We start from the raw sequence: 22,429 nt of genomic DNA, 5'->3' as shown, positions 1-22,429 counted from the left end.
CCCTTCCCATTTGTTCTGACGACACCAGAATTATTGGCCATAAAAATAGTTTGTCTTTGATTTCTCCGCCTCGCGAACATATGGTTAAGTGATGGGACATGCACTCTTACTGGTATGGGACTCAAGCGAGGGTGTGGACTTTGAACGTAATTGTCCTAAAATGCGATAGGCTTCTTATTAAAGGTGTTATATCTCATCCGGCATACATCAGTGTTACATCCAGATGGTGCCTGTAAAAATCATAATAGCCGAGAGAAAATACATATTCGATAACATTTCTACATATATCATGTATCGCGAGCATTAACATATCTGAATTAAAAGTATTGTTAATACAGACTTCCCGCCGAGAAACTAAGATGAGGATCTTCAAGTCAAACATCATTGCTGTCCTGTTGTATGGATGCGAGACTTGGAGAATGACAAAAGTGGATGAAAAAAGGCTTGACACCTTTCTTCACAAATGCCTAAGGAGAATCTTGAAAGTCCATTGACCCACGCGTGTTCCCAATGATGAAATTCGGAGAAGAGCGGGAATCGAAAACATCAGTACACAAGTACGACGCAGGCGATGGAAGTGGATAGGTCATGTTCTGCGTATGGCACCAAACCGAAACCCACACGTAGCATTATCCTGGGCACCAAGTGGAAAAAGAAGTAGAGGACGGCCAAGGGAAACATGGCGGAGAACTGTGGAGAAGGAACGCGCTGAGCTGGGACTTATATCGTAAGCCGCAGCAGCAGCTGTGGCCAAGAATAGGGACAGATGGCCAGATCTCCGACCCTATCCCCACTCGTGGGCAAGGAACTAAGCAAGCATAATACAGACTTCTATTCATAACCATCACTGGATAGGACCTAGCAGATATTAAACAAAAGATGCAATTGAACCCTTTCGCCCGTAGTTCAGCACACACCACTGGCCGTACATTTTTTTTTAACAACAGAAAAGGCTTGGTGACAGTTACACTGTGACTTGTCGACGCTGCACTGAGATTGGCAATCTACTGAATCTATTTATAACATTCTTTCACCATGTCCTTTAGCTTACAAGTTCATTAAAGAAGACTTCCGCTCTCTGGCTTTGAGGGAAATTTCAAAATGGAGCATCGTGATATTGAATCCCATGGTCGGAGCTTATCGTTTACAATTAAGGGCCCCTGCTCAGAGATGGAGGAGCGTAGTTTGAATTGGGGGGGGGGGGGGGGGGCTTACAAGCGAGCGCCATAGGCGCTTACTTGTGGGGGGTCTGGAGATATTTGTAAAATTGTTATTTCAAGTATTTTTTTGCTTGAAATTGGGGTGGATAAAGCCCCCTCCCAGCTCCCCCGGCTCCGACCTCCCCGCTGCTGTTGAAAGAAGTTGATAATTATATCCCATTTATGACCAAAACGGCTGAAATACCAGACCCTTTGGGACCACCCATACCTACATAGCCCATATAAGGGAGTACCTCCCGGGCACCAACGCTTGAGTCCCATACCAGTAAGAGTGCATGTCCTATCACTTAACCATGTTTCGCGAGGCGGAGAAATTAAAGACAAACTATTTTTATGGCCAATAATTCTGGTGTCGTCAGAACAAATGGGAAGGGTGGTAGTCCTATAAACACAAAGTGAGAAATCGGCCTCTCAACATCTGCACGCGCTTCGATATGGACGTTTTTTGGAAGGTTTCTTGGTCCCATCTTTTGATTTTCTTCCATTGTGTTTTCTATGAAAAACGAACGGCTCATAACGGGAAAGGAAAAGTGAATTTTAGGTCCATGTCTGCTTCCTCCGCCCTCACGTATTAGCAACTCCTTATATTTTCCGAGGAAAGGTAGATAAAAATTGAAAAGGTGCAATGATTGTCGTCGTTCGGTCATACTGAAAAGATTGCACTAGTCCAAAAAATTAATGGGTGGCTTTTTCATTACCAACATTGAAATGAGAAAATCTTGCCAGATCTAATGGTCGGCGCGCGTAGGGTAGGGGATTTGCCCTCGGCTCCTGGTAATTGGCCCAGAGGGAGTACTTCCAGTAAAGTTGGTTGGGGGTGTGCGGCCCACTTCCCAAAACCCTTACCCTCTTTATGACCAAACTCTGCGTTTTTTGCCACCCTATTTATGACCTGACCAAAAATTCGATAGCCTATTTATGACCGTTGCGGCTGACACAGTTGCACTAAACATACGTTATGAATGGCTTTTGTTGAAGGTCCTATTGATAATGATGAAAAAGTAGCTTCTGCTAAGAAACATACCCAATTCAAGACTAGAGTGCTAAAACCATACCCAATTTATAACCAAAATGGCCAAAATCGATACCCTATTTATCACCCAAACGGCTGAAAAACTCTACCCTTTGGGGCCTCACATACAGATACCTCTATAGCCCATATAAGGGAGTACCCCCTCCCGGGTAATTGGTCACGTTACAACTTGTGTGACATTTTGACGAAGCCGGTGCAGCTTTCGTTGTATAAACGGCCCGACAAACGGATCCCGAAGTTTATTTTATACGCTGTGCAAGATACTAAAAGACAAACATCAAGCATAAAACAGAAGTTAAGCCCATCATTCATCGCAAAACATAGTTTCATTCAAGCGTGTCGTGTTCATTCAGGTTCATTTCCCAGCGATGCAACCGGCAAGTGTTCGTTGTTGTTGTTTTTCAGATTCGGGCATATAGCCCTCAAGCTCCCAGTAGTCTTGGCAGTAGTACAGGATTCAGTTGCCATTAAACGGTAAATGAAAACTTACGATTTTCTTACTCACTTTTGGAGTCTCGCAAGTCTTGAGAATTGATCAAACTTTAACGCAACCTTCACCTCAAAACTGTATCTAGAGTGTACACAAGTATTAAAGGAAGCTATTTGCCACTACTCAGGAGGTCAACAAAGGAACCTGAACGGAAGAAGATGTATTTTCACCGGGTGATAGGGTTATGCAACTGAGCTTTGACACGAGCGATAGCTATGTAAACACACTGACTGTGGCAGATTTTGTGGCAGAACGGTTTATTAAGGTATGAAATTTACTGTGATTTGCTTTTTAGGCTTCATTTAGACCCAACTTTTGAGATTTTCCCCGCCAAATTTGGCTTAAGTTTAGTAGGTGATCAAAGGCCTCGGAGTAGGGTGTCTTCCAGCCTCGCTGGTAAGCTTAGAATTTTTCGAAAAGTTTCCATATTTCGTCAGTCAAAGTAATGAATGTACCTTAAAATTTGCATGAAAACGAAATTCCGTGAGCTGCATTTTAGGCGACGTAGCACGCTTCACAAAATCGCTGAATTTTACCTTTCTGATCACGGTCGGCAACCTCAGTTCGGCCAAAATTCAATTTTGGCTCGTAGCAAAGCAAAAATAACGAATTGGAAAATAATAAATTGCTTTCTTATATATGTGTGTCAGACCCTTTTCACTGCCAAAAAATGAAGGAAAATTATTTTTGGTCCCGAAGTCGAGTGGACCGCTTTTAGCGGGACTGCCACTTAAAGAGGTAGCACATTCTCCTCAGTTACTGGTGGTCTAACAACTGAGCTAAACTTGCTCTAGGTACCAGAAAGGTGCTTTCCTTATGTTAAGTATCTGATAAACAGCTGCCATATTCCGTCAAACTCTTCTTTCCTTTTGCCAACCTTTTGAACATTGAGTTGTATTTGGACTTATAAAAGAAGGTTGTGAGAGAAAGGTTGAAAATATATCGAGAATAGTTTGGTGTGATCTGCAACCAAGACAGCGAAATAAGGAGTGTCACAAAAACACGGGAAAATTTGATTGAGGTTGAGACTTTTTTGCTCTCAACGACACAATAACCCCACTGTCTTGATTTCTTACAACAATACGAATAAACGCCCCATCCCTAATAAGCCCCCTCTCCCTTCCCCTCCACCCGTCCCCCAATTTGCACCCCTCTGCCCCGGACGCAAAATCGAGGGTGGGGTGGGCAATTTCCGAAAAAAATTCGAGCACAGCAAAAACGGCTGAACAGACAATCTAGCCATAGGGAGAAAATCGAGCAAGTGCTTTGTAATATCCAGGTCCTGCGTCTGACTTAAAAAAAAAAATTTGCACAAGATATTTCCCACCACAAAAAATCATGCACAACCTCAAGGTGAGAAAAAAAATTCATGCCCCAGAAAATTGCCCAACACCTCCCTTTTCCCCCCACCTCCCCACCACCCAGCCAGCCACCGTAAAAGAAATAATGGTTCGTCCTACGTGACACAGATCTAAATTATCTTCTTACCTCTTCGCCATCAACACCAGGGTCTCCTGGTCCGCCGTTGCTTCCTGGTGTACCCTACAGAAACAGGAAAAAAACACACAATCACAAGCGAGTTACTTATTATTTTTCAAAAAGTACACTCTTCATGGTGGAAAAGGGAGTTATTAAAGAAGGGTACCCTCAGTGGTGTGGCACAGTGAGTATAGATTACAGTTGAATCAAATACATTTCACCACTAAAGAACCACAACCTAAAGCTGATTATATGAACAGCGTCGCTGTGGTAGAAAAACCTCCACAGGAAATAAAAGAGGAAACAACATCGCGTGCAATTTATGTGAATTATAATGCGGTACAGCTTTAACAGTACGTTTCGGAAAGCTGTCATCAGGTTTTCATGGATTTTCAAAACAAAACTACACGCAAAACTAAACTAAACGCAAAATAACAAAACAAAACTTCCCTTAAGTCCCTAGTTCTCTTGTCTAGCATAAATGTCAAGGAATTAATGTCATACTCATAAACCAAGGTGACCATAGACTGCGGACTCCAATGCCAGATTATTGTAGGAAGAGCCTTGAGTTCTAGAATATCATGCTTTTCATTGCTTCCAAGGCATTATTTTCTTCCTTTTTTCCTCAACTAAAAATCAGTCTCAGTTATTTCACTTACCGGTGATCCATTGTTGCCTTTTGTTCCAGCCGGTCCGCGAGCACCAGGATAGCCCTGAAAAATAATTGAAAATTAAGATGATTTCCGCAGAACGTTCGAGCAATAATGGCAAAAATTAAGTTACCAAAAAAACCTCATGGCATGGAAGTATTTTGAATAAAGGTAAGAAGAACTTATCGAGACCCCGCGAGAGAAACTTGAACTTAAAGTTATCCATATTTCAATTAAAACAGACGTTTCGCGTAAGTTAAAAACATAACACACGCTTTAAGCATTCTTACGAGGCGGGGTCACTTAGAGAACTTAATGAACATAAGTGCGTTGCTTTAAATAGTATTCCAAAAGTTACCGTGCTATGAGTAGATCTTTAGTAAATAATTTTTGCACTTATTGCTCGAACTTTGAGCGGAATCCGTCTTAAATAACTTCTACGTCTTCACAATTTGGCAATTTTTTTCTTAAGCTTTTTGCTCGTAATCGGTCTTAATCTTTCTTAATTGTAACCATCGCTCCTTTAAAGTAACATAAAATCACTTGGTGTTTTACGTCTTTTAGATTGCTTTTCAATTGCGCGTTCAAATAACCAACATACACAGACGCATTAACGTCCTTTAAATTTCGCCTTTTTTTGGAAATAGTCCTACCGATACAAAAGGAGCTGGGTATCAACATCGTACTGGAAGATGCTTATGGTTATGTTAATGCTTATGCCCTGGTGAAAAATAGCCTTTATACAGTTGCTTTATGTCATTAACTCAATAACTATCTTGGTAGGGGAAAATGTACTTGTCAACGCGACAAAATATTCCTTGGCAAATGAACCGTTGAAATGACAGCTCTTGCGCAGTTCTTTTACACCATTTACAAAAATTGTGTTTTCTTTTTCTTTAATTTTGAGAAGCGCTTTTGCGGCTGGAAGAGTTTCCAGACTGACTTAATTTAATGAGGTCTTTCTAACTTTCGAAACAGACAGTTCGGCCAATATCAATGAAAGAGCTATACGAAGACCTGTATGTGCCTCTTTTTGTTGAGGTTATTTTTAGTTTTAGCACTTACTCCTCGTCCATTTCCTCCAGTATTTCCATTGACACCATTGCTTCCTCGTGCACCCTAAATGGAGGCAACATTCTTCAATAAGTACACTAATTATCAGTCTAGCCACTGCCGCACTGATGTGTTTACTTTACTCAATCATGATCATTTCATCACAAAGGCAACCCTGTCAGTCAGTGTCTATGATGAAACAAGGCATTTTGATTGGTCCCTTGACCGGGTCGAAGTTTGCAACGAGGACCGCTACGTTAAGGTGGCCAATTATTGGTTTTCGAGTGACGTCATCTCTGAATAACATTGACAAACTATTTTTAACTAGCTTCGTTTAAACATGGCTTCCAGACCTTTTGAATATCTTGGAATTGGTTGCAAACCATCAATTTGCTGATTTTAATCATCGCACAAAAGAAAACCATTTTAGTTCAGCTTCCAAGAAAATAGCTCAAAAAATCGTACGCCTGATATGAAACTTTCATGTAAATTTTTCGCAGATAGATATCAACAACAACAACAACAACAACATCCTTTATTTAAACACGGTGGGTTTTAAAGCTGATATAGGTCAAGGGGCCCTGTAAACAATGTTAATAAAATAATAAAGAATTAAAAATTATCAAAAAATTATTAAAACTGAATGTAGTCAATAAAAAGTAAGATATATACAATAAAGGATATGAATAGATTTAATAAAAGACGAAATCCCTGTCAATTTGGGGACGGCCCGTTTGCGGTGAATCTTCATTAAAGTTCAAGTTTCTGAGGGCGTGAGACTCTTTTACCCTTTTGGCGCAGTCTCTAGCGCTGGCAGCGGATGGTTCTAAAATATTCCAAACAATGGATCCTCTGTGAGAAATAGAGTTTTTCATATAATAAGTTTCAACACGTTGTGTACGCTAACACGATGTTGACGAAGGAGGTCATACTTAGACTCTTTCCTTTGGATTATATGTTCCAAGCATGATGGAGTTATGCGGTTGCAGATATTATAAATTAAGGTGGCTATTTTGACCTTATAAGTGTCGAATAAAGAGTCCCAGTTAGCTGTTTTTCTTACATCCTCAGAGGGCATGTCGCGCGGGAGGTTATACATGACTCTAGCGGCGCTACAATGTATGGATTCCAAAGAATTAAATTCGCTTTTAATTGTACGACACCCCCAAATTGGTAGCGCATATGTAACCGAGGGTAAAATGACTTTAAAATATAGATCTAAAAGCGAATTCCTGGGTAAAAAGCGACCGCGTTTGATCAGATTGAGCTTGTTGACGAACCCTCTCTAGAGCTCTGATATGTGTTTTGTCCACATAAGCTTATTGTCAATGGTTACACCTAACAGTTTAGAACTTGAGGACCACTTTATGAGATGCCGGTTAACTTTTAAACTGCCTAAGGGACCGATAAAATGATTTCTCTTAAGGATCATTCCCTCGCACATTCCCTCGTGCCTATTAACAAAGTAGTACAAGAGCTGTAAAACTTTATTGAACTAACTTACGCGTCAATGTTTTGAGGTATACCTGTCTCATTGAAAAGGAACTCAAAATCACGGTGGTTGAATAATATCAGCGTATGTCAAGAGATAAACTAGCAAGTTTCCAAAACAAAAAGCTCTGATTGCAATTGTAATACGTAATGTACGTATCGAATTGAAAAAAAAAAAATAGAATTAACGAAACAACCCAGACCTTTTCTCCATCATTTCCACGGGCACCTCGTCTTCCTGGAAGGCCAGGTAGGCCCTAAATAGAAAACATGTCAGCAAAACTATAAGAAACTGACAATTTTAACATAAAAGTCACGATAACTAAATTTAAGACTGTTAATGCTTAGTAAATGGTTTGAACCCAGGAGTATCAGTAACTAGTTCGTATAGTGTGATCGTCCAGGTGAGTGCAGTTATGAAAACAACTATTGTTGGTGGCAAACGTTTCGTCAACCTGAGCGGAAGTCACCTTCAGATAATGCTGTTTGTATTGCTAAGTGTTATCAAAGGAGAGCTACAGAAACTTTTTCAGTAATAGTGCTGTAACACGAAAAGGAAATACTGGTACAGTAAAGCATCTTCACACATTCAATCTACAAATATTAAACTCATATTTACACCGGGTCCTCGATCGCCTTTGGATCCAGTTGAACCAAGAGGACCAGGGGGACCCTACGAAAAAAAACGAAAACATTTCAGTGCTTCAAATTCCTATTACAAAATCACTCTAAAACAGAAGACAACCGATAACAGCAAAAAAAACCGCGACCCTAACCATCTAAGATTGCAAGCGGTCTCTTTCTTTTTCCTAGCGTGCGATGCAAACACAAGAATTCGCCTTGTTCCATTTTCATTTGCATCATTTTAATTTTTCCGATCGCACGGAAGATTCCAAGAACAACCACCGACTGCTCGCAGTCTGTAATCAAATTAAGGACGTTCGCGCCCAAAACGTTCCCACGGACAGATTTTTTTTCAAACTGATCATGAAGTAACGTAAAGATTAACTTTTTGCAAAAAGCCAAAAAATGGAGGGGGGAGGGTCATCGTGCTCATTTCGAGATAAGGTGTGTTGAAGAGCATGCGTTTTTAGCCTGAGCTTTTCTCTACTTTAAGACGATGCCAGCTTACGTCTATCGGCCATAGAAAAAGCTACATTAGTGGAATTTAGATCAGGTAAACGTACTCAATTCAACACAACTAAGTATATTAAGTACACTTTTGCAGCTGATGTCATTCCTTGAGGTAGGATAGGCCTAGAACAAGAACAAATATTAGCCTTGCCGGTCCATTTTCGAAGAAAGCTCACACGCGAGCAGAAAAAGCGAAATGTTTTTAACTTCTCACGGACAGACTTTTCCTGTGTTTTGTTAAAATGGATAAAATTGGGAGAAATTTGTCTACGGAAACAAATGGGTGTCACCGAGCATCCAAGAGAGTAAATTGCATGCATGCGAAGTTAGTTTACCCGGTGCCAATCCCTATACTTGCTGATGTTTCTTCCTTTGCGCGAGCGCTTGATGCATGACGTGACGTTACGGCACGAATTTCGTGCGCAGAAAAGACGCGCAGTAACAATGATCGCGAACGTCCTTAACATTAAATATCCCAATACAAATGAGATTAGCTTGCCTTTCTACCCAGACATGGGCAGAATCAATTTCCAAAGGTTCTTGACTTAAGACACATACTACTTAGTTATTGATTAAAACTATGCTATTAAGTGTTAATAGCTGGTCTGCTCATTATTTCATAAGTGTATAAAATAGAAGCCTGATTTTACGAGCCTCCCGTTTATGCGAAGCAATCTTCGCTCCTTTGGAAAAAAAGTTAGGAGAAATTTTTTTCCCAACCAATTTCCGTTCCCTTAGGTGGTTGAGATTGCACTTCCGCGAAACTCTGCTCTTTTGAAAAATTAACGGCACTAATCGCCACTAGAATAGGTATTCAAAAGGTGCAAATCATTCAGCGCCAAACAATACAAAAACTAAGGGAAAAAAATATAAATAATGGTTATTAGCGCAAGTTACTGTACATACAGGTCTTCCATCTGATCCAGGTATTCCGAATAATCCATCCCGCCCTGATAATCCCTAAAAAGTTAAAGTGAAATGGCGCATAAACAGATTATTATACGATGAACATCACGAATGCTTTAAACATCCCTTCTCTCCACCTAAGTTAGAAAATGAACGTTGGAAAACCGTTGACCTGACAAAAATGTTACCAGGTTAACATACTGAACCAAAGTAGACAATAATTCAAGCAACATGTTAAACTGCAGAGAGAATAGCTTCATTTCCGGTAATATTAACTACTTATTAACCAAGAGGGAGGTCTTTACGGAGGAATCTCAAAACGAGACCTTGTCGTATTAACCGTGCAATAGCTAGGTCAATTTAATAACACAGTGAAACCTCTGTTAAGCAGCACCATATAAGTGGTCCGTTCCTGTAAGGAAGTTTGCCGTCAGCTTTCCATAACTGCACTGGTCAAAATGACGTCCATTACAGGAGTAACGCATCAGTCTGCGCATCTTGAAAAGTTTAGCCTAAATTTTCAGGTTCGTAGTTTGTAATCCGTGTTAATCTTCTCCATCCTTAACCATCCTTGTTCCTTTATGGTTTATTATTATCTGTTTGGTGTTTTTCTATCTCAGTAAATTACTATTTTCAGGTTTTCTTCAATTTAAAGGTTATTTTGTACATGGCCAAAATGCCGTGACTAAGCTCCTTAAAGCAGTTAGTTATTTAGCTATTAGAAACTTATAAAAATGCTCACTGACTATATAGAGTTAAAACTTTCGAGCTTTTCCATCGAAGGATGTAGGCTGACAGCCAAAAGCTCGATAGGTTTAGCTCTACATAGTCAGTGAACGTTGTTTTAAACTTTTCAATATGTTTTCTCCTGGTTAAGGTTCTTCTGTTTTAGTTATCTATCCTTATCTGTTTATCATAATTCGTAAATTAACTTGCCGGTCTTCCTGGTAAACCTGGTGTTCCTGGTTTACCCCCTATGCCACGCGAGCCCTGCAAAATAAAAAACTAAATAAATAAAAATAATAAAAAACACGAGACATTAAAAAGATATTGACTGTGACAACATTTTCTTACCGTCTATAAATATTTAAACCTCGTTCCTCAGCATGCTACACATTCGATATTGTGGTTAGCTTACCTTGACTCCTGATATACCGGGTTGTCCAGGCAGACCAATAAAACCTGGTGGCCCCTGACAACGAAAAACCAAGATTAAGCTGAAGTTCATAACACTTTTAAACATGAATACTACGATAAAATTGTTGACACAGCACGTAGTCTTGTACCATTGCACCAAATTTATTGCACTACCATCGCAAATCTCTATTCTTTGTACGTATTTACATTTTCCTAATTAACGTTCGACGTTGCGCAGAGAAGGCATCACGCTAGACACGAATTGACTACAAAAATTTAAAGAGAGCTTGTGAAACTTGGTAATTGGTGAAATTTTTGGCTCTTTGGGTGTTATATTCGAGGAAAAATTGGCTTTAAAAAGCTTCAAAATTTCTGGATGGCAAAAGCACTAATGAGCTCATACACTCTTTCTAAAATTTTGAGTTTTTAAAACCGCGTCGCAAAAAAAGTATTCAATACATCGCGCTCAAATTCCTTGGGACAGTTAATGGTGCTGTTCCCTTTCGCTATTCAGAACTTATGTTTTTGTAGCTCCATCAGAAACGGTATCGCTCATGCTAATGAAGCAAATATTGTAGAAAAAGATTCTCCTATAACGAGAAGACATCTCATCATTTCGTCACTACTTAGAAAACCTTAGAAACGTTAAACCACAGTAGTTCCATATAAAAACTGCTATTAAGTAACAGAGCACTTCTTCTCTGTCTACATAGCCTCGTCTAAACACGACGGGGCTTCGGAGAATTCAAGACAGTTGTGCAAACTCGAGAAGCAGGTTTGCATAACTTTTGACAATTCTCCCAACCGCCGAGTGCTTGGATGAGACTATGTAAACAAGGAAAAAGTGCTCTATTGCTTTTATAAAATATTTCTCAAAAATACGCCCGAATCTAAAACGTGTTTAGATGAGCCTAGTGACCAATGAGAGCGAACGTAGTATCTCCCTTATTTTATAAATTCATATATAGATGAATTTTTTTATATGATATTTTAATACGGCGAACGAATGATGCAAAATATATATAGAATTTAACTGTTTTTATAACGAACTACCGCGATTTCACAGGGTTTTTTAACATTTGTTTGTTTATTTTTTGAAGATTTTTTAAGTATATCGAGTGTGTATAAAACACGTGACGTCTTTTTCTTCTCGTTTTTCCAACACAATCCTAGCTTTGGCGTTTAAAGTTTGTCAAAAGATTTTATCCCACTGCGTACTGAAATCACTGCCAAGTGAAGCTTGCTTCTTCAAATATTTTAGATTCATGTGATTTCAACCAAACCTAGATCTATCTTTTACCGTATTGTTGCCCTGCCTGCATGCAATCGGTCTGCATGCATTAGGCCTGCATACGTTAGGTCGGCATAAATTAGGCCGGCATACATAAGGCCTGCATACATTAGGTCATGTGCAGATTTGATGCCCGGTCATTTGCAGGCACTGGCATAAAATAGTGACTCGTTCACCCTACAAAGTCCCTAGCTCAAATTGGTTTTATAAAAGTTTTCAAGTTTGTTGCCGACCGTATTTAGTCTGTTAAACATAACAGGCGTAGTTTGTAGTAGACGCTTGGTACACCTAACTTATTAATTCCCCCTGAGATGTGTTAATGTGGACTCTTATTGTCTCTTCTATATTACCCACACACCCAATTCCAAATAATAAATATCGCAACTCACAGGTGGACCCTGACTGCCAGGTCGACCAGATGCTCCCACCGCACCTCTGTTACCCTGTAAAGGAGGAGCAAAAAATGTCAAGAGCTTAATTGACCCCTCCCCAAAGTGGGAGTTATTGGACCACAGCAAACACCGACTGAGTGAACATAAACGAAATATGAGGAATGGGAATGGATCATGTGACCCACGAGCGCGCGTTGGATATGAGCGGGCTATAATCATCTCAGATCCAACAAGCGAGAGTGGAATAGTGGTTTATTAAAAACGCCCCCAACATATAGCAAACTAAAATCAAAATCAAAATCAAAACGCCCCAAAAAATCACGTGTACGCTTACCATATTTGTAGAGCTTGGTATAATGGCTCATAACCCATGATGGCTAAGCCAGTGAAACCTCTCGAACTGCATTATCCAATGATCCAGTTTTTAATACTTTGTATTAACCTGTATCTACAAAACTTGCCTTTTGGGTAATTTCTAAATTTTCGGTAACTGCATATACTGTTTTGTTGAGTTTGCAATAAAGTTCAGGTTGTCAGGTTGCAGTCTGGTATAGCTACCAGTGTCGAGCGAGATGCACCTTAACATAACATAGTTACCACCACAATACCATTTGCTTATTTCACGTGTTCCAGGGCACTAGAAGAAATCTAGTTTTTCAAGAAAGGGGAACTTCAGGAAGTTTGAAATTGTTGATAAATTGGCTAGAAGAAGCGGACGAGGCCCTTTTCCCATTAGCATTTTCGCGACACTTGTAACTATCGAGAATTTTGTAAGACACCACCCAGTATTGAACCAGTGGTCATTTGGTGCAAAGAAACGCATTATCCATTGACAGGGTCTTCATAAATCCAGTCATCCATAAATTAATTTATTACTATCTCACAAAGGTGAGTTAAAGATAATATTTCTACTTACAGAAGCTCCAGGTGAGCCCGGGGAGCCCTTTGGTCCAATCAAACCCTCAGTTCCCTGCAAATTCACAATACAATTGCCTTTTAGTTTTTTTGTTTCAAAAGGGAGAACAAAAAATTATCGAAAGCTAGCGAGAACTTAACTCTTACTCTTGCTCGACCATTTACTCTTATACACTGTCATTTCCTCCAAGCAATTTGTATAGGTAATCGTATGAAAGCGAGTGGAGTTAAAGATTTATTCTCTCAAAATTGCACGAGCCTTCAGGCTCGCGATTTCAAAGAATTGTCAAATATTACGAGTAGCCTTCACGCGATTACTTATTTATTACATGGCTTGCTCTCAGCCAATCGCAATGAAGTAATTTTCTCAGTTATATAATAAAAAAAAATGTACACGTAATTGGCCACTCCCCATCGGGGCTTTTCAGGACCAATGTAAACAAACAATAATAAATAAATATCCAAATAAACATAACTAGGTTAAGAATCCCAACTGGCGGGAGGCAGACCAGTTGGCTATTTACAAGCGTAGTCGAGAAGTTGAACTCGGGGCTACCGAGAACAACATCACTAGCGGTCAGAACGGGATTTGAACCCGGGACCTACGGATCTCAAATCCGGCGCTCTAACCACTCGGCCACGCTGCCTCCCGAAGGGAAGAGAATAAGAAGATGTTCAAGTTTTTGGGGGGGTATTAGCAGGAGATCCCGTTCAGGTGAAAGAAAAATGTGTCAACTCTCACATCAAGTCACCAGGTACAAGAACTTTCGATAAGCCCTGAAAACAATAAGAACTTAATGACTGGCCCCGCGGGAAACAGTGAGTTTTGTTTCCCCGAGACCCTCAATGTTCCCCGAGGCGAAGTTTTGTTATACCTCCCAACTCAAAAATAGAGAAAAATTGCGGAGAAATCGTTTGCTTGACACCGGCCGGCTCACAAATTTGCCGTGGTTTCAAGGAGCACGACCTGATCACTTGCGAGTCGGAAGTTCAAGTTGTTGTTTCCCTAGGGAGTTAGTGAGTTTTGTTCGCCCTAGGGAGTAAGTGAGTTTTGACCCACGACACGTGACACGTTCTCCTCCAATCGAAAAGCGTATTTGAGTTGGGAGGTATAAAAACATAACATATGTCTGCATCAAAGAAATATATCAGCAACAGCTAAAGAGCAAGAAACGGAGTCGACTGACGCCAAGAGACGGAAGTTTCAAAAAGAGGTTTCTTTGACCTACCTCGATTATAAATAATATAATTTATAAGACGCAGACTTCCATATAACGCTCAGTCGCGCAAAAAAATTAAACACAAATTTAAGTAGATTGAAGAATAAGAAAATGAAAACTAATCGTTGAGGATTTAATAATAATAATAATAATAATAATAATAATAATAATAATAATAGTTCATTTATGCAGCACACGCATCCATTATTTGCCCGAGGCGCTTAACAAAATGATCCCTCAAAACTACAGTTTTACTCTAAGAAACTTAAAAAATTAAAAAGCTAGCAAAACTAGCTTACTTTATAATGGTAATTGAACTGAGTGGAGTGCAATTTGGTCTGAAATCATACGCGTGATTTCAAAATCGAACGAGCGCGCAGCGAGAGTTCCATTTGAAATCACAAGTATGATTTCAGATCAAAATTGCACGACATGAAGTTCAATTGCCACTTTATTAGATCCATTTTGAAATCGCACAATTTTATCGCCTTAATTTTTAGACTTTTGGTGTATTGTTTCAGTAGCCGGTTTGTTAAAAAAAAAAGCGGAACCGGAAACGCCTTTACGTCTCATTTAGTATGCAAAACGATGTCATGTGACGAAAACTCATCCGAGCATGACAAAGAAACAAGCGGTTTTGAAGTCAGAACGAAAATAGTCTGCTTCAGGTATAAAAGTTCAATTCTCGTCGGTTGAATCAATGATGGAAGGTCTTTCTTTCTTCTGTGGTTGAGGCTGAGACTTTTCATTGTCTTTGGAGAAGGAATTTGAAGGTGCATCCTGCGTAATTCTGCGATGGATTTCTTTTGAGTTGTGCAACTCCCTCGAGTGCACGATGCCCAGTGGATGGTACGTTTTTTTTCTTTCATACCGTTTAATGGCATGATTTTAAGGGAGTCCAGCTCGTTATCATCTCCGTTTCTTTTTGTGACCTCGGCGAAGGACTCAATACTCAGGACCTTGTCAAGTTCTTGCGGCGCCATTTGTTTCAAGATATTTCCAAGATGGCGGGACTAACACCAGCTTCGTAAGACGTTCATTCATTCACTGTTTTGTGGAGCGGGGCGTATTTTGACTATGTTTATTCACAGCGACAGAGTTGAGCTCTTTTGTTGCTTCGTTTGAAACTACCAGAAACCTGGAAACATCTACCTTCTTGAGATGGCCCTGAATTTGTTGTTGTGTGGTTTTCGTTTGTTTATGTTTTACTGGACTCGGTATCATACGGATTTTGAACAGATGTTGAAGAACAATCGCCAAAATATTCGTCAAAATGGACACTGAAAGTTGGAAACTTCCATTAAAGTTGGTGTTCAGCCTGAAGGAGCTGATAATCGTCATTTAGAAACTGTAATTAATTACATTCGTCAAGTTTTTTGGAAAAAAAAACACAATAACAACAGAGTTTTGGCAATACTAGTTGCTAAGTTCTCCACACAATGGTTTTTTGCCTTTCATTTTCCTGAAATTTTATTGTTTACTTTAAAGTAATATTGAAATCTGATTTGTTGTTTTGTTTTACTGTCCCATTCTCAATGGCTGAGAAAAAGATGCGATTTAGAGCAAAAAATAGTGCGATTCGTGAATAAATCGTACCATTGAGAGCCAATCAGATTGCAAGGATAGCCAGTGATTTCAAAATGGATTTAATAAAAAAAAAAATCCTGTCGATGGATAAAAACACAAAACGATCTATCATTGTTATCGTCCTTGTCGTTGTCTGACTTGTCGACTTTTTGACTTATGTTCTCTGCAGTGTTGCACAGGGAAAGAGTAGGATGCTGCCCACTCTTGGAAAAAAGACATTCCAATGAGGGACAGATACCTACAAAAAATATTCCTTACCATGTCCCCGGCCTCTCCTCTTGTTCCAAGGTCACCTTGCTCTCCTTTGAGACCCTGGAAAGAGATTGCAACAAAATAATTCAATGACAGGACATTGGCATAGAGTAGTTGTTTTAGAATTGTAAGTAATGTACATATATGTATTGTAAATATTATAAGTGTTTGACAATAAATTAAAAAAAGGGGGGGGCTAACTTGGGCAAGTACACTTGCCAACATTCCTGTTAAGTGCAACTCTTTCACGCTTATCCGTGTTTATCTTCTCCGTCCTTAACCATCCTTGATTCTTTACGGTTTATTACTATCTCTTTGGTGTTTTTCTATCTTAGCAAACTACTATTTTCAGGTTTCCTTCAATTTAAAGGTAATTTTGTACGTGGCCAAAATACCGTGACTGAGCTTCTTTCCGATTTAAATTCCTCGTTAAATACCAAATTGGATATTTCAACACGTAAATCCTTTGGCACCACTTATTCTGCTTACACAAAGTATAGTTTGACAGAGGTTGGTTGAAATGAAAGAGAAAAAAAATCAGTAACAAAAGAGCAGAATTTGAGTATTTCAAATAATACATCAAACACGAAAGACTGTGTCTCACTACATCTCCAAACACCGAGAATAGAAGTAAATACATGACGCATAGCCGAGTATTTTTGACGAACTTCTAGGTGCTTGGAAATGCGGTCAAACGTTTGATATACATTCTCAATGGATACTCAAAGGGAAAACAGAGAAATAAAACTGTAAAAAATCTACGCAAATTAAGACCATACAGCCAATCACCGTCACGGTTAAGCCTTGGTCAAAAGGCGCTTGATAGTTGATGAGAGCAGATAAGAGTTATAGCGCACTTGCATCATTATGTACGATCATCGACTATCATCAGTTACCATTAACTTTGAGCTTCTTCAAACATGATAAGTGATGATAGTTTTTCCTGTTTGACCACGCTAGCTTTCGGGTCAGCTCTCTTCCCCGAAAATCGTCGAACTCGTTTAAAATAGCGGTCAATATTTTCTCAAATGTTGCACAGTTCATCCGTAACATTTTCTTGTACCCGGCAGTGTCTTCCACTAGCACTTCTTCCACCAATTTAACCCGCTCTCGTCTCTCCTTTTTATTCTCCTTTTTGTCATCTCTTCCGCCAACGCTCTGTCTCTAGTCTTCCGTGCATTCCTCCAGCAAACGATCTCAATAAAACAAGCTACCACTCTCTAACATCTTCACGCGAAAGGAGCGAGCCTGGCACTACATGCTCAGGCGACTTTGCTTGCGTAACTGTCAGTGAACTAGCGCCAACTATCACGAACTTCATCTGGCCATTTGACCAGGTGAATGACACTGAGTTGATGACAGTTAGGGAAGAATCAACTATCATCCACTATCATGCGCCGTTGGACCACGGTTTTAAACTTGATGACTTTTTAAATGAGTTTGAGAATTTGTGACCTCGTGCATGCAGTTGCTATTGACGTAGGTTAGTTTTCATTGCCATAACAGTGCACCTCTTAAGAAAGGCAAATTTACCTTTTCGCCTGGACTTCCAGGCAGTCCAATAGCACCTTGCGGACCAGCTGGGCCCTGGAAAGAGCATAAAATTAAGTTTAAAAAAACGAGCATTGCAAGGGATAACAAAACCTTACCTTACTGTACCTTGGGTTCTTGACTACAGGCACAGGCCCCACTACGCCGAAGGAATTCGAAAACGCAACACTATTTCTACGGTCAGGCCTGTTGTCCACACTAATCCGTCACGAAAACGGAGCTTTTCGAAAACGCTCTTCAAACCGGAGTTATTTGAAAACCACACCGGCTTTTCGTTTTCGTGTAGACAGGAAACACAATGAAAGCAGTGTTCATTTTGAAAACGATGACCTCACGAAAATCACGTATGTCCCTACCCGTGTTTTCTTCAAACACGAATGCAAAACGACCGCTGATTGTTGTGTTTTTTTTTAAATTCTCCGGCGTAGTGTGGACGGAAAACATTTGATGCGTTTTCAGAGTGAAACTTCCGTTTTCAAATTCCTGCGGCCTAGTGTGGACGGGGCCTTGATACTCCTCAGGGTTAAAATACAGCAAAACCACGACGGCGACCCAAACGAGAACGTCTTTAAACAAAAGGTTCTAATGAGCAAAACAATGGTTCTGCAGGTACGTTTTCAACATTGGTACATTTCTTGACCGTCTTCTGCAAAACAACAACGTGAAATGACCAAGTTCTGCGTATTTTGGAGAACGTGAACCGCGACGGGTAATTTTGTCGTATTTTCTTTTGGAGTTGAACGCTGTCGTTGCATATTTAGCATGAGCAAGTGTGTCTGGACCAACGGGCGTACTGAACAAATCTACGTGGTGACGTTATTTGAAGGTAAAATGTGGTAAGTAGTTCAGTTTGTTCTCCTATTTCGTTATTGTTCTTTCTACAAACCATAGCTCCAGGAACTCCAGGACTCCCGACGGCTCCGGTAACTCCGCGACTTCCCTGACAAGAAATTAAAATAGAACAAAAATTACCACTACGAAAGTCTCTCTCGGTGTCACTTCACCTTGCAGACAAACTCGAGAATTATACTGTCGCATAATTTAATTTATATTTCATTGGCCAATCACAGCAGTAGCTAAGTGTTTTGCACCACAATTCCGCTGAGTTGGAAGAGAGTAAATATTGGAATGAAAAGAATAAATAGTGTACCTTTGTCTCCTGTTGTCATCTCTTACGCGACCTTACAGGGAAAACCGCTACCTACAAGTCCTGCGTAACACTGTAGCGCTAAACTCGTACCTAGGCCTTTTCGCCCTGTGCAAAAATTTTTTTGGTTTACATGTAATATTATATGTGAAAACCAAAAAAAAATTGCACAGCATGAATAAGGACTAGGCACGAGTTTAGCACTACAGTGTTACGCACGATATGTAGGTAAATATGTAGGTAGCGGTTTCGCGTAAGAGATGACAACAGGAGACAAGGGTAAACTGAATGTTAGGAAAATTGTCTAGGTCTAGTTCCAGAACAATCTAGAACCGGAAGTCATTCAGCCGTGACCAATTTGTACAAGAACATTCCAGCACTTTCTAATCCTTATGTCATTACTCAGATTAGAAACTGTGTCAAACTACTTAATTTAGTTTCAAATAGAAGTTTCTAGAACTTTAATCCTCATGTATATTAGAGCGAGAGGTTCTGCTGTAAAAGAGATTGATTCAAATTTGAAGAAACTTAGTGCTGTAAATCCGTGAAGTTATCTTACGGAAATAAATTAGTTTGTTGCTGTTACCGGCGATCCTGAGTTCTGTCTGGAAAAAACCCTGCTCTTCAACGATACTCGTCGCACTGAAGATGAGTTAATAAGTCGAAAACGTCTATTCATTTTGAACTTTTAAGCCGTATAACTAGCATCTTAAATCTTAAGCAAATGTAACGGACAATCTTACAGTTGCTCCTCGGTCTCCACGCTTTCCTGCTCGTCCGGGTGTCCCGTCCCGTCCCTAACACAAACACGACACTGTTAACACTCACTTATTTTCAACGTAGCAATATTTGTCTAATCCCTACTCTTAAAAATAAATCATTCAAGATTAAATGAACATTGACAGTAACGTTTCACGTTCTCCTCCACCTCCACTTATTGCTCATGAAATTTTTAACGATTGGTAAGATAAAGACTGAATTTGGAACCAGGTCAGCCCAGTTTCCATAGCACGGAGCTGCGAGTGTTATTATTCTCCCTGATAAGACGCTAGTTTGTGACAAGTAAATCACCCCATGGTAGTTGTAAGGTTGCTCTGTACTTCTGTGGGGAGGGATGCACAGACAGAGGAAAACCTCCTGCCCAAGAACGCAACAGATGACCTTGGCTAGTGCTTAAAGGAGCTCCGTCATGGCTTGTTTTAGTTATTTTGGACCCGTGCAAGATAACCTTTAAATTGACGGAAAGATGGCGAAGATTAACACGGATTACAAATAACGAACTTGTAAATTTAGGCTAAACTTTTCAAGATGCACAAGCCATTACGTAGCTCCTTTAAAACTGGAACAGTTCAACACTCAGCATTACACCAGCCGTCCGTCCCTTACAAATTTTTAAAGAAAAACCACAGCAAAGCAGGGGTAAATTTTTCTGTGGTGTAAATTTTATTGTGTGTGTCTTGCAGACCTCACCTTAGGCCCTGGTAAGCCTGGTTCACCAACAGATCCAGGAGCACCGTCATTGCCCTAAATTGCAGGAAACACGTTATTGTTATTTTTAATAATAATACATGAAGTTAAATAGCGCTCATTTCCACAGCTCAATGGCGCTTTACAATGTTTGTGATTAAGATTAAACTACTTCTACTTAAAATTCCAATATCATTTAAGGATTTAAAAGATGAAAAAAATCCAATAAAACAAAAATGTATTATAATTGTACCATTAGGGTTTAAAATGATTTAAGATTAAAACTGCTACTACTACTTAAAATTACAATAACCTTATAAAAGTTAAAGATAAAAAATTCAGTTGCGCCATTGCACCAATTGTACCATTGTGATCTAGAAGTAACCAGTAACTTTAAGCTGATGAGGGGGGCAGAGAACACCTATGTGATCAATAACAGCGGAGAAGAATTGCCATGAACAAACCCTAGTTCACTTTATGACTCACCGACTCGCCATCTTTACCAGGTTCTCCCGCAGGACCTTGTCTACCTTTTGCACCCTTAAAAAAAAGATATCACGCAAACTTGAAACAAAGTAATACTAGAATCCTGTCGTTATACCAAGTGGTGGATGCAAAGGAAGGAGCCGCCCTCAGCACCCCCTTCCCTCTTCTCTTTCTGGGGAAATTACTTCAAGGAGCTACGTCAAGGTTTGCAGATCTTGAAAAGCTGAGGCTTAACTTTTCAAGTTCGTCGTTTGCAATTCGTGTTAATCTTCTCTAAGCTCCTTGTTCCTTTATTATCTCTTTGGTGTTTTTCTTTCTTAGTAAACTATTATTTTCAGGTTTTCGTCAATTTAAATGTTATTTTGTACGTGGCCAGCATAACTCAAAATACCACGACTGAGCTCCTTTAAGGCCGGAAACATTTTGGGGTCCCCACCTTACAAAGAGGTAGTAACGGTGCCACTGATATCATACCCTGTTCCTACAGGTTCTACTTCAGAATCCGTAGTGATTATAGCAACTATGAGAGAAACACTATTCCTACGGGATGTCATGCTAAACTATCATTACAATCAGATTGCTTAAACAATTCACTTGCACTCATTTTTACAAAGCGGTTAAAGGATGCTTCCCCAGAACACACCATGATGACAATGGAAAGTGAACCTGTAGTGCTGTAGTCGTACGCAACTACCTTCACTCTCCATGACAACAGTCAAACATCAGGGCCAGATTTGGGACAAGTTAATTCACGATGTAAGGTAAAGCATGAGCAAGGATAAATCAAATATTTTCTGTGCGTAAATATACCGAACTTGATGCAGGGAAAGACTGGCTATAAAAGTGTTTCTCTTTAAACGTTTCGGAAACAAACAAAATTGCTTAGTTACACCTTCGTCATAAATACCAAGCACTCCTAATAGAGCGGTTTTCAATTGAGTGTTGTAAAACCAAAACCAAACCAATTACATACCAATTAGACTACTCGGCCAAACTCAAACCGCAGTAAAACCAAAACCAAAACCAAAGTAATTGTCTAATTAGTTTTGACACTCAAATGAAAACCGCTCTATCTTAGTGCCGACAAATATCTACGCTAATCATCTGAGAAAAAACAAAGAAGAACTTACATATTCACCCTTGGATCCAGAAAATCCAGCCGGACCAGGTAAACCAGGTAAACCCTTCAAGGAAAAAGAATTTAATTTGTACAGCATAACATGTAGCATGCATCACCTCCAAAATAATAAGTACAAAAATACTGTGCTTGTGTGCCTGCAACAGTCACATCTGAAGCGTGATGTTTCGTACTCCTAATTCTGCGTCAAGTTAAAGTTAGGACCAATCAATCTACAGTCTTTTTTTTTCCAAAATTCTGTAATTATCACTGTCATTATTTGATTGAAGAAGATTCAAATATTAGGTTACCGTATACCTTTCGAGGTGTCTTACGTCCACGCAATGTAGCGCATCCAAAAATTTTGAAATAAAACGAATCGTCGAATTTTTCACAACCATAAGAAGTAAT

At 39.7% G+C, this 22,429-nt stretch overlaps 1 protein-coding gene across 2 annotated transcripts in view; it reads right to left on the bottom strand.

Annotated features, from left to right (window-relative positions):
* The window catches only part of LOC145486784 (uncharacterized), an 81,043-nt gene that overhangs the window by 16,947 nt on the left and 41,667 nt on the right, over positions 1 to 22,429 (bottom strand). For both annotated transcript variants that reach the window (XM_081465494.1, XM_081465495.1), the window contains exons 37-53: positions 22,032 to 22,085; positions 20,902 to 20,955; positions 20,419 to 20,472; positions 19,692 to 19,745; positions 18,688 to 18,741; positions 17,784 to 17,837; positions 16,257 to 16,310; positions 13,193 to 13,246; positions 12,274 to 12,327; positions 10,595 to 10,648; positions 10,393 to 10,446; positions 9,457 to 9,510; positions 8,036 to 8,089; positions 7,620 to 7,673; positions 5,938 to 5,991; positions 4,882 to 4,935; positions 4,232 to 4,285 (exon numbers count right to left, since the gene is read on the bottom strand). In XM_081465494.1, the coding sequence (XP_081321620.1) occupies positions 4,232 to 4,285; positions 4,882 to 4,935; positions 5,938 to 5,991; positions 7,620 to 7,673; positions 8,036 to 8,089; positions 9,457 to 9,510; positions 10,393 to 10,446; positions 10,595 to 10,648; positions 12,274 to 12,327; positions 13,193 to 13,246; positions 16,257 to 16,310; positions 17,784 to 17,837; positions 18,688 to 18,741; positions 19,692 to 19,745; positions 20,419 to 20,472; positions 20,902 to 20,955; positions 22,032 to 22,085 (918 nt within the window). The remainder of the gene's footprint in view (positions 1 to 4,231; positions 4,286 to 4,881; positions 4,936 to 5,937; positions 5,992 to 7,619; positions 7,674 to 8,035; positions 8,090 to 9,456; positions 9,511 to 10,392; positions 10,447 to 10,594; positions 10,649 to 12,273; positions 12,328 to 13,192; positions 13,247 to 16,256; positions 16,311 to 17,783; positions 17,838 to 18,687; positions 18,742 to 19,691; positions 19,746 to 20,418; positions 20,473 to 20,901; positions 20,956 to 22,031; positions 22,086 to 22,429) is intronic.

This window comes from Orbicella franksi, chromosome 5, assembly GCF_964199315.1.
Source record: "Orbicella franksi chromosome 5, jaOrbFran1.1, whole genome shotgun sequence".
NCBI lineage: Eukaryota > Metazoa > Cnidaria > Anthozoa > Scleractinia > Merulinidae > Orbicella > Orbicella franksi.
This window is presented reverse-complemented; position numbering and strand designations above follow the sequence as displayed.